At 45.3% G+C, this 12600-nt stretch overlaps 1 protein-coding gene across 1 annotated transcript in view; it reads right to left on the bottom strand.

Moving 5' to 3' along the window:
- Positions 1 to 1190, bottom strand: part of LOC124795543 (serine protease snake-like) — a 141802-nt gene extending 140612 nt beyond the window's left edge. The window contains exon 1 of the mRNA XM_047259616.1: positions 1118 to 1190. Within this exon, the coding sequence (XP_047115572.1) occupies positions 1118 to 1190 (73 nt within the window). The remainder of the gene's footprint in view (positions 1 to 1117) is intronic.
- Positions 1191 to 12600: the final 11410 nt, after the last annotated feature.

The raw sequence follows: 12600 nt of genomic DNA, 5'->3' as shown, positions 1-12600 counted from the left end.
TTCGCAGACGGTTTTCACATATGCTGTTAAAGGCACCTACAAAATCATATCATGGTCCCACACGCAGTTCAGGAAGTATCACGTCATAAACACTTTGATGCGTAAAAACTGCGACATTGTGCGAGAAGTGTAAATTTGTAGCTTCCTTGCTACTGACTCTCTTCGCAACACACTTGCAGAGAGTATCAAAATATACCGGTGAATGTACCTACACAAACGTATCGTTGTCCGACAGACAGTTCTGGAGATATAACGTCATAAACACCGATATGCGTGAAAAAATGACGCATGGTTCATGAAGTTTTGATACATTTATTCTTTACTACTTAGACACACCTACATTGGAGTCGGCTCAAGGAAATCCCTGACAGCTGGCAGCGATTTTGACAGTTTTCAAAGGCAAAGTGCAAACATTACTAGGCGAAAATCACCAGCTACAGGGCTACGAAGAGATATTGCCAGAAACACGTTTACAAAATCGCACTGTAGTCGTGGGAAGAAGCTGTGTCGAGCGCACAGAAACCGTGCAAGATACTACATTACAAACAAAGTGCAGTTATTGTTTTCGATTCTAATAGAAAATTGGCGAAATGAGTAGCTGGGCAATGCCACAATTATCAGCTAGACCCACGTAATTCTGATTGTCGTATTTGTTTTTAAAGTGGTTAATTCTTTCTTTTGAAGCTGAAAACCGTTTCTAATCACGGCATTTCGCGGTACTCATACAACTTATGTCTCTTGAGGTTGATATATGTGACAAAAAAATATTTTGATTCTGTTATAATGTACTGTCACTCTGGTCAGTTTTCGCTATTAATTATGGTGCACGCACTCTATTGACGAGTCTCAAGAACCTTCGTGATACAATTGTGTACACACACGTCATATGACATGTCCCGTCGTTGTTTAGCTACCCTCAACGTCGTGTTGAGTTTCACACTTGGTTTGTACTTCTGACCATTTGCCATATCCTCTGCAAACCTGGGGACAGCGTACGGTCTGACGTTCTCGACTACTGCACACACACACACACACACACACACACACACACACAGAGAGAGAGAGAGAGAGAGAGAGAGAGAGAGATATACTAGTGGAGAGGATGTGACTGACTCACCGTAGAGCTGGCGGGCAGAGATCTCGGCGAGCGCGACAACCACGAGCAGCAGCAGCTGTGGGCGGCCGGCCATCGCGCGCGGTGCGGCAGCGTGGCCCAGGCTAGAGCAGAGGCTAGGCTAGGCTAGGCTAGGCTGGACTAGGCGACGGCTGGCCGTCCCCTGACGTCGTGGTCACGCCGGGTTGGACCTCTGGTGGCCCGGGCGGAGCGCAGCAAGTAGCCAGTAGCCACCACGACCACCAGCTGCAGCAGCAGCAGCAGCAGTAGCAGGCAGCCACACACAAGGAGCGGCGGGGACTGCACTGGCGGGCGCTGCCCGCGGCGCGCCTTTATACGCAGCGCGCGGCCGCCGCTCCTCGCCGGACACTGCTCGGCCGCCTCTCGTCCTTTCGGCGTTCGGTGCGGACCGTGCACGAAACGCACTGCTGCCCGAAACTTGGACGAAGGCAACCTTCAGAGCACGTGACACACTAACATAGCTCGACGACACTTGGACCATACACAGAAACAACTCTTACATTGAATCAGGGGCGCATTGATGACGTTTTGTGGGCGGGGGCGGTTGCCCAGAAGAGAAAGAAGACACGGGGATCCTCTCCTTGAAAGTTAAAGAAAAAAAACTTTCAAAACCTATTGTTTTACGCTGTTTTGATACGTAAAAACATCAAACAATTGCAAAACTGTTTAATTTTAGACAAAAAAGGTTTAAATTTCTTAAAATGTGTAGCATTCACAACCTCTTTCTGAGTAACTTCTTTTATATAACTGTTAACACACACCAACAAGCTCATAAGGCTTTTGTTAACAACTCAGACTTGATAAGGAAATTAAAAGCGAATAAAGTAAAATTAGAATAAAATAATTTTAGAACTATAGTTCTTAATTTGTTAAGTTATATTTTCCCATATATATATATATATATATATATATATATATATATATATATATATATATATATATATATATATTCTTGTGCTCTTCAGTCCTGAGACTGTTTTGATGCAGCTCTCCATGCTACTCTATCCTCCGCAAGCTTCTTCATCTCCCAGTACTTACTGCAACCTACATCCTTCTGAATCTGCTTAGTGTTTTCATCTCTTGCTCTCCCTCTAGGATTTTTACCCTCCACGCTACCCTCCAATACTAAACTGGTGATCCCTTGATGCCTCAGAACATGTCCTACCAGCCGATCCCTTCTTCTAGTCAAGTTGTGCCACAAACTCCTCTTCTCCCCAATTCTATTCAATACCTCCTCATTAGTTATGTGATCTACCCATCGAAATTTCAGCATTCTTCTGTAGCACCACATTTCGAAAGCTTCTATTCTCTTCATCTCCAAACTATTTATCCTCCACGTTTCACTTCCATACATTTTTACACTCCATACAAATACTTTCAGAAACGACTTCCTAACTCTTCCAGGTCCTTTGCTGTCTCTGACAGAATTACAATGTCATCGGCGAACCTCAAAGTTTTTATTTCTTTTCCATGGATTTTAATTCCTACTCCCAATATTTATTTTGTTTCCTTTACTGCTTTCTCTATATACAGATTGTTCTTAATTTGTTGACTGTTTACGAACTAAACTGGCAAAAATATAACTGTCTACAAATTAAGAAGTATAGTTTTAAAAGTATTTTATTCTGATTTTAGCTCTGTGTTAAAAGCAAGTTCAAAATGCCTCTAAGCACTATGGGACTTAACATGTGAGGTCATCAGTCCCCTAGACTTAGAACTACTTAAACCTAACTAACCTAAGGACATTACACACATCCATGCCCGAGGCAGGATTCGAACCTGAGGCCGTAGCAGCAGCGCGGTTCCGGACTGAAACGGCTAGAGCCGCTCCGTCACAGCGACCGGTTAAAAGAAGTTACTCAGAAAGAGTATATATTGTAAAGCGTGCTGCTGTCGCAGATCGGGAAGCCCTGCTAATATTTGACGTCCACAATTCGAACATAAAGCTTGGCTTATTCGTGAAATGAGATAAATATTCGTATTACAGGTCTGAGTTGCGGTCTCTCAAATAGAATTTCGTTTTAATATTAATGTAACTTTGTTTGACTTTTATGGTGACCTTCTTTTTAGTGATTTTTGCAAAGTCTCGACGGAATAACGGCTCTCGCAATTAAAACAAAATGTTGTTTTGTAGCTTACGGCCGCAGGACGAGGAAACATCAGATTTCGATATTAAAAAGATACAGGATGCTGGTCTAGAAGAACACAGATTATAACATGAGAACTCTAATAAAATGTTAGTTAACGGCCATTATCCTTCGTCGATTATCTTCGCGCTGATTGCTGCGAAATATTACTACACAAATCGAAATTGTTTACGACACAAGCAATTGGTTCGGTGTACTGTCATTTTACATAAAACATCGACACTTTTGATGACTTACTTTATCAACTAAATAATTTGTCCTCTCCAAACTCTAACAGAGACAACACAAGAATAATAATTGAAAGTTTTTGTCTTTTGTTTTAGAAACAAAAATTATCTGAGATATTATGTCTTACACCTGTCACATATATATAACGTAATTGTTTGCCACTGCTAATCATATTTATTCCATACAGAATTTTTCTTTTCCCTCCGAAGATCTGTTACAAACAGGAGGGAGAGCATAAGCCACTGGCACAGGTAGAATATTCTCTCGCGGGCGCACAAAGTAAGGTGGCCAGAGGAATACTGAATTAAATGACTAAATCTACTGACCGAGACTCTAAATTACCATGATTATCTTTGACGTAGATTGGAAAAATTAGCATTTGATTTTAATGTAGTTTTTACCCTAGGAGGGGGCCATCGCCCCCTCCGCCCCTCCACTACTTTAATGCGCACTTGCATTTAACTAGAGAAGCTAAATGAGAGAAGTCCGCAGTAATACGAACAGGAATTGCATTCGTATTGAAAGACAACGCCGGCCGTAGTGGCCGAGCGGTTCTAGGCGGTTCAGTCTGGAACCGCGCGACCGCTACGGTCGCAGGTTCTAATCCTGCCTCGGGCATGGATGTATGTGATGTCCTTAGGTTTAAGTAGTTCTAAGTTCTAGGGGACTGATGACCTCAGCTGTTAAGTCGCATAGTGCTCAGAGCCATCTGAACCTTTTTTTTTTTTCTAAAAAAAAAAAAAAAAAAGACAAGAATTTCACTGAAGCCATCACTTCATCGTTCCTGCTCATTACAGAAGACAGGTCATGCTCCTTAATATGGTGTGTGATGACTACAGACGGCAATGAATGTTTCGCAAAGTGGATCCATGCTGCCCACCAGGTTGGTAAAAAGTTCTTGTGGTAGGCCGTCCCAGTCGCCTCCCCCCCCCTTCCCCCCACCACCCTCCACTTGACAGCTGCTTGACGGTCTTTCGCGCACATGGACGTGCCGCAGCATGTCTCCCCAACACATCCCACATGTACTCCGTGGGATTTAAGCTGGGGTAAGTGGGCAGGTGACTGGCCGAGTATCTTCTGGTCCCATGCGCTCCCCCACCTGGGCTGATACATGCTGTATCGTTTCATCATCCATTACCATCCGTAACAGTGCACCCTGGATCAAAGAAGCTGGTGGAGGAAAGAGTACACTGCCACAACAGCACTGACCGGTGAATGTGCCGTGGTCAAGGACTTCGAAGTCAGTGAGCCCAAGTAACGTTATACCTCCCCACACAATAGGACCTGCACCACCAAAAGGATCACCTTCGACAATGTTCTTGGCTGCATTACGTCTGCCCAACTCTCCCCATATGAGGATATGTCCAGCATTGTCGAATATGACCGTTGTGTTGCTCTACATGTTATGGTGTGAGGAGGGACAATGGTGCGTGTACGTCCCGATCTCCAAATCTATCAAGGCGGAACACCCATCGGTAAATGTTATTGTGCTCCTTCCCGATCTGGGTCTTTTCAGCAGTGCGTTTGTCCCTGACGTCATTTTCATGGATGGCAATGGGAACCGCATCGAGCGACACAGGTGGAGGAGGTCTTGCAACGAGGGCATATCCTGTGAATGGAGCGTTCAGCTCGTTCCTTCGACTCAAATCCCATCGAGCACGTATGGAATGTACTGGGGAGACGTACTGTAGCGCCAACACATGCACCAACGACAATCCAGCAGACGTCAACCTCACTGGTGGAGGAACAGAACCCCCTACCACAGGAACCTAGCGCCCAGCATGGAAGCACCTTGCAGAGCATGCATTACTGTCTGTGGTGATCACACACACTATTACGAACAATGTACCCCCTTTTGTAATGTCCAAGGGACTATCAGAAATCACGGTGACTTCATTGCAATTACAGTCTTTCAGTTAAAGTGTCAGTTCTGTTTCTTTCGGTTACATTCTCTACTACACCCTACTACACTCAAGCCCCAAACAAGCTGCTATAGGCATGTGTATTCAATGCGTATATGTAAACAAGCAGAATATGGCGCTGCGGTCGGCAACGCCTGTATAAGACGACAAGTGTCTGGCGCACTTGTTAGATCGGTTACTGCTGCTACAATGCCAGGTTGTCAAGATTTAAGTGAGTTTGAACGTGGTGTTACAGTCGGCGCACGAGCGATGGGACACGGCATCTCCGAGGTACCGATGATGTGGGGATTTTCCCGTACGACCATTTCACGAGTGTACCGTGAATATCAGAAATCCGGTAAAACGTCGAATCTCCGACATCGCTGCGGCCGGAATAAGATCCTACAAGAACGGGACCAACGACGATTGAAGAGAATCGTTCAACGTGACGGAAGTGCAACCCTTCCACAAACTGCTGCAGACTTCAATGCTGGGCCATCAACAAGTGTCATCGTGCGAACCATTCAATGAAACATAATCGATATGGGCTTTCAGAGCCAAAGGCCCACTCGTATATCCTTGATGACTACACGATACAAAGCTTTACGCCTCGCCTGGGCCCGTCAACACTGACATCGGACTGTTGATGACTGGAAACATGTTGCCCGGACGGACGCGTCTCGTTTCAAATTGTACCGAACGGATGGACGTGTATTGGTATAGAGACAACATCATGAAACCATGGACCCTGCATGTCAACAGGAGATTGGTGGAGGATCTGTAACGGTGTGGGTCGTGACCTGTTGGAGTGATATGTCACCCCTGACACGTCTAGATACGACTCTGATAGGTGACACGTACGTAAGCATCCTGTCTGATCACCTGCATCCAATGATGTCCATTGCGCATTCCGACGCATTTGGGCAAATCCAGCAGGACAATGCGACACCCCACATGTCCAGAATTGCTACAGAGTGGCTCTAGGAACACTCTTCTCGGTTCAAACACTTCCACTGGCCACCAGACCCCAGACATGAACATTATTGAGCATACGTGGGACGCCTTGCAACGTGCTATTTAGAAGAGATCTCCTCCCAATCGTACTCTTACGGATTTATGGACAGCCCTGCAGGATTCATGGTGTCAGTTCCCTCCAGCACTACTCCAGACACTAGTCAAGTCGGTGCCACGTCGTGTTGCGGCACTTGTGCGTGCTCTTGGGGGCCCTACACATTATTAGGCAAGTGTACCAGCTCCTGGCTCTTTGACTCTTCAATGTAGTTCTTTCCATGTACAGTCCAAGTTTCATCGAGATATGTTACTTCTCACTCACACGTCACTCATAAGTTACTTTCGTGCTTAAGTTTCACGTACGAGTGTAGTACGAACGTTTACCTAATACGGTACAGCACCGTCTTTGGCATCAAAAGGACTTCACTTCTCCGAGGGATAGATGGGTATCAAGCACGAACAATCATCAGCTGCATTTTATATCATCCCTTGCAAATAAACCCATTTTAAAGAGAGATACTGGACGGAGCAGCAAGCCCTTTCTTCTTCGCGCGTCGTACTATCTAACTCCGAAACACGTAAAACAGTTTCTCAGAGGAATGTTCTTTCGTATAAAGTTGTTCATCCTCTGTCACCAACACTTTTCCTTTCTCTCCCTCTGCTGTTGTTTCTCTTCTTGGGCGAAGACGCTTCCACATTTTCTCTCTTTACCTTGAAAATCTATGAAGCTTTATATTTTCGTTCTCAATTTTTCTATGTGCTGAATGCCTTCTTCAGTTATGTTCACCTATTCTAAGCCTTTCTGAGTGTCTTTGCTACACTGACTTTTTATGTTCTTGTTATTTTAATATCCGCGGCTCGTGGTCGTGCGGCAACGTTCTCGCTTACCACGCCCGGGTTCCCGGGTTCGATTCCCGGCGGGGTCAGGGATTTTCTCTGCCTCGTGATGACTGGGTGTTGTGTGATGTCCTTAGGTTAGTTAGGTTTAAGTAGTTCTAAGTTCTAGGGGACTAATGACCATAGATGTTAAGTCCCATAGTGCTCAGAGCAATTTGAACCATTTTCTTGTTATTTTAATGCTGGGAGATTCTTTTGCTTAATCTACTGTCGTCCTTCCGGTTAACATCTCCAAAGAAACTGAATAACCTTCCCCAGATTGTGCCTGAGGTTTTGCAAATTTTTTAATGTTCCTTTGCGTTTCTTAATTTTTAGGTTCCATGTTCGACTATGGCAGGCCCTAGAATTTTTCGAAGGATTCTTCGCTGTTGTTTCTCTCCATTTTTTTTCCATTTCTCCTGCTTTAAGTGTGTAGTGCGCTCTGTTGCGATAACAGCATCGCCTGGCGGGGAATGAATGACAATCAGACACATGCACGGTGTGTAGACTGGCGAAGCCCCAGAGGCTTGACACGACCATTTCGGAAACTGCACGATTTGTCGGACGTTCGAGGAGTGCTGTGGCGAGTGTCTTCAACACGTGGCGAAACCAAGGTGAAACCACGTCCAGACGTAGTGGGGCTAGGTCGGACGTGGTAGACTGGGCAGACTGATAAAACAAGTCAGGCGGCAAACTGTGGCCGACCTAACATCAACGCTGGGCAGACTACACGTGTGTCTGAGCACACAGGGCACCGAACACTCCTAACAATGGGCCTCCGCAACCGACGACCCAGGCAGGTGCCAATGTTAACACCACGACATCCGCGACTAAGACTGAAATAGGTACGTGACCATCGGCCCTGGACGATGGCGCACTGGCAGGGCATTGGATGCTCTGATGAAGACCGATACCTTCTTCACCATGCCGATGGAGGGGCGCGAATCCGTCGTCTTCCAGGGGAACAGCTCTTTGACACCTGCGCTGCGAGACGGAGACAAGCTGGCCGTTACTCCATTACGCTCTGGCGAAAACTCACGTGAGCATCTATGGAGCCAATGGAGCTCGTGCAAGGCATCAAGACGGCCAAAGTGTATGGTACACTAATTGCGGACCACGTACACCCCTTCATGACGATCACGTTCCCCGACGGCAGTGGCGTTTTGCAACAAAATAATGCGCTATGTCACAAGGCCAGGAGTGTGGTGGAGTGGTTCGAGGAACACGGTGGTGAATCCCAATTGATGTGCCCCCCCCCCCCCCCACCTCACCACACCTGAGACCAATCGGACACATCTGGGATGCGACTGAACGTGGCGTCAGAGCTCAGCACCTCCTCCCAAGAATTCACGGGAATCAGGTGACTTGTGTGTGTAGATGTGGTGTCAGTTCCTTCCGGCGACCTACCAAGGCCTCACTGCTTCCATGCCACGACGCATCGCTGCAGCCATCCGTGCCAAAAGTTGATATACCGGCTATTAGGTTTTTTTTTGGTCATCAGTCTATTGACTGGTTTGATGCGGCCCGCCACGAATTCCTTTCCTGTGCTAACCTCTTCATCTCAGAGTAGCACTTGCAACCTACGTCCTCAGTTATTTGCTTGACGTATTCCAATCTCTGTCTTCCTCTACAGTTTTTGACCTCTACAGCTCTCTCTAGTACCATGGAAGTCATTCCCTCATGTCTTAGCAGATGTCCTATCATCTTGTCCCTTCTCCTTATCAGTGTTTTCCTTATATTCCTTTCATCTCCGATTCTGCATAGATCCTCCTCATTCCTTACCTGATCAGTCCACCTAATTTTCAACATTCGTCTATAGCACCACATCTCAAATGCTTCGATTCTCTTCTGTTCCGGTTTTCCCACGGTCCATGTTTCACTACCATACAATGCTGTACTCCAGACGTACATCCTCAGAAATTTCTTCCTCACATTAATGCCGGTATTTGATATTAGTAGACTTCTCTTGGCCAGAAATGCCTTTTTTGCCATAGCGAGTCTGCTTTTGATGTCCTCCTTGCTCCGTCCGTCATTGGTTATTTTACTGCCTAGGTAGCAGAATTCCTTAACTTCATTGACTTCGTGACCATCAATCCTGATGTTAAGTTTCTCGCTGTTCTCATTTCTACTACTTCTCATTACCTTCGTCTTTCTCCGATCTACTCTCAACCCATACTGTGTACTCATTAGACTGTTCATTCCGTTCAGCAGATCATTTAATTCTTCTTCACTTTCACTCAGGATAGCAATGTCATCAGCGAATCGTATCATTGATATCCTTTCGACTTGTATTTTACTTCCACTCCTGAACCTTTCTTTTATTTCCATCATTGCTTCCTCGATGTACAGATTGAAGAGTAGTAACGAAAGGCTACAGCCTTGTCTTACACCCTTCTTAATACGAGCACTTCGTTCTTGATCGTCCACTCTTATTATTCCCTCTTGGTTGTTGTACATATTGTATATGACCCGTCTCTCCCTATAGCTTACCCCTACTTTTTTCAGAATCTCGAACAGCCTGCACCATTTTATATTGTCGAACGCTTTTTCCAGGTCGACAAATCCTATGAAAGTGTCTTGGTTCTTCTTTTGCCTTGCTTCCATTATTAGCCGTAACGTCAAAATTGCCTCTCTCGTCCCTTTACTTTTCCTAAAACCAAACTGATCGCCACCTAGCGCATTCTCAATTTTCTTTTCCATTCTTCTGTATATTATTCTTGTAAGCAGCTTCGATGCATGAGCTGTTAAGCTGATTGTGCGATAATTCTCGCACTTGTCAGCTCTTGCCGTCTTCGGAATTGTGTGGATGATGCTTTTCCGAAAGTCAGATGGTACATCGCCAGACTCATATATTCTACACACCAACGTGAATAGTTGTTTTGTTGCCACTTCCCCCAATGATTTTAGAAATTCTGATGGAATGTTATCTATCCCTTCTGCCTTATTTGACCGTAAGTCCTCCAAAGCTCTTTTAAATTCCGATTCTAATACTGGATCCCCTATCTCTTCTAAATCGACTCCTGTTTCTTCTATCACATGAGACACATCTTCCCCCTCATAGAGGCTTTCAGTGTATTCTTTCCACCTACCTGCTCTCTCCTCTGCATGTAACAGTGGAATTCCCGTTGCACTCTTAATGTTACCACCGTTGCTTTTAACGTGACCAAAGGTTGTTTTGACTTTCCTGTATGCTGAGTCTGTCCTTCCGACAATCATATCTTTTTCGATGTCTTCACATTTTTCCTGCAGCCATTTCGTCTTAGCTTCCCTGCACTTCCTATTTATTTCATTCCTCAGCGACATGTAGGCAGGTGGTCATAATGTTCTAGCTGACTAGTGTATGCGGCAAGCGTCCATCGATAGTTGATATATCTTCTGCTTCTTTCGCATCTCGCGTTGTTTGCTTATTTGATCAGTCCATTGAATTTTTTTCCAAACTAAAATCTGTATACATCGATAATATTCACAGATTTTGATTTACCACCCTGTGACAGAATGAGTTATTTTCTTGGAAGACATAATCCCAAGCTGAGTACCTATGCCTGAATTACCACAGCGACCTACAATGCTCCATGTTCCCTTCCAGATAACGTTATTTTCAGTGTGAACTTAAAAAGATACGACAACAAGTGACCACAAAAGCCTGAACACTTCTGGAAAACTCAAATTGTTTTCTTCAAAGTTAGAAAATTTTGCAAATTTGCTGTGGACCTTTGAATTGCTGTAACACAGACTTTGGGGTTGGTTTGTTTGGGGGAAAGAGACCAGACCGTGAGGTCATCGGTCTCATCGGATTAGGGAAGGACGGGGAAGGGAGTCGGCCGTGCCCTTTCGAAGGAACCATCTCGGCATTTGCCTGGAGCGATTCAGGGAAATCACGGATGGCTGGACGCGGGATTGAACCGTTGTCCTCCCAAATGCGAGTCCAATGTCTAACCACAGCGCCACCTCGCTCGGTAACACAGATTTTAACTGTGCGGAGTATCGATTTGTGAATTCACATTCCTTCCCGATCGTTTACTTATCCTGATCGTTTACTTAGGTAAACATTCCACTAGACAGAAATTGCCCTCTCCACAAGGGTCGACCGTTCTTCTTCAGCAACAAATTACATAAGAAGACTGTGGCAAACTGAAAATGTCAGATAGCTGTAGATAGAGATAAAGCGTGGAAAACGGAAGCTTCCTGCTCTGTTTCCACACACACTTGACGTGTCACGAGTCGTCGTCTGCAGCCATGTGTCCAAATACTTACGAGAGAGCCAGTCACTTGTTCGGCCAGCTCGTCCCTACGGCTGTGACGTCAGTGACGGGAAAATCCAGATTCTCCATCTTTAAAAGCTCTTGGATTTCCAGTTCGTAGACTCTTATCTGTTCGCCGTGTGGCCACAAACAGCCAACCCTCTGAGCGCTACAGGCACCCGTTGTGCCGTCTGCTCCACTAAATCTTCACCTGACTTAACTAGAGTTCCTGTATCCGAAGTCGTAACGAACCTAATGATAGTTTTCTTTACAGCTTCTACATCTACATCTACATCTACATACATAATACGCAATCCACCATACGGTGCGTGGCGGAGAGTACCTTGTACCACAACTAGCATCTTCTTTCCCTGTTCCACTCCCAAACAGAACGAGGGAAAAATGACTGCCTATATGCCTCTGTACGAGCCCTAATCTCTCTTATCTTTGTGGTCTTTCCACGAAATGTAAGTTGGCGGCAGTAAAATTGTACTGCAGTCAGCCTCAAATGCAGCTTCTCTAAATTTGCTCAGTAGCGACTCACGAAAAGAACGCCTCCTTTCCTCTAGAGACTCCCACCCGAGTTCCTGAAGCATTTCCGTAACACTCGCGTGATAATCAAACCTACCAGTAACAAATCTAGCAGCCCGCCTCTGAATTGCTTCTATGTCCTCCCTCAATCCGACCTGATAGGCATCCCAAACGCTCGAGCAGTACTCAAGAATAGGTCGTATTAGTGTTTTATAAGCGGTCTCCTTTACAGATGAACCACATCTTCCCAAAATTCTACCAATGAACCGAAGACGACTATCCGCCTTCCCCACAACTGCCATTACACGCTTGTCCCACTTCATATCGCTCTGCAATGTTACCCCCAAATATTTAAACGACGTGACTGTGTCAAGCGCTACACTAATAATGGAGTATTCAAACATTACGGGATTCTTTTTCCTATTCATCTGCATTAATTTACATTTATCTATATTTAGAGTTATCTGCCATTCTTTACACCAATCACAAATCCTCTCCAAGCCATCTTGTATCCTCCTACAGTCACTCAA

Source organism: Schistocerca piceifrons, chromosome 4 (assembly GCF_021461385.2).
Source record: "Schistocerca piceifrons isolate TAMUIC-IGC-003096 chromosome 4, iqSchPice1.1, whole genome shotgun sequence".
NCBI lineage: Eukaryota > Metazoa > Arthropoda > Insecta > Orthoptera > Acrididae > Schistocerca > Schistocerca piceifrons.
The sequence above is the reverse complement of the archived record's forward strand: the minus strand, read 5'-3'. Positions and strand labels throughout refer to the sequence as shown.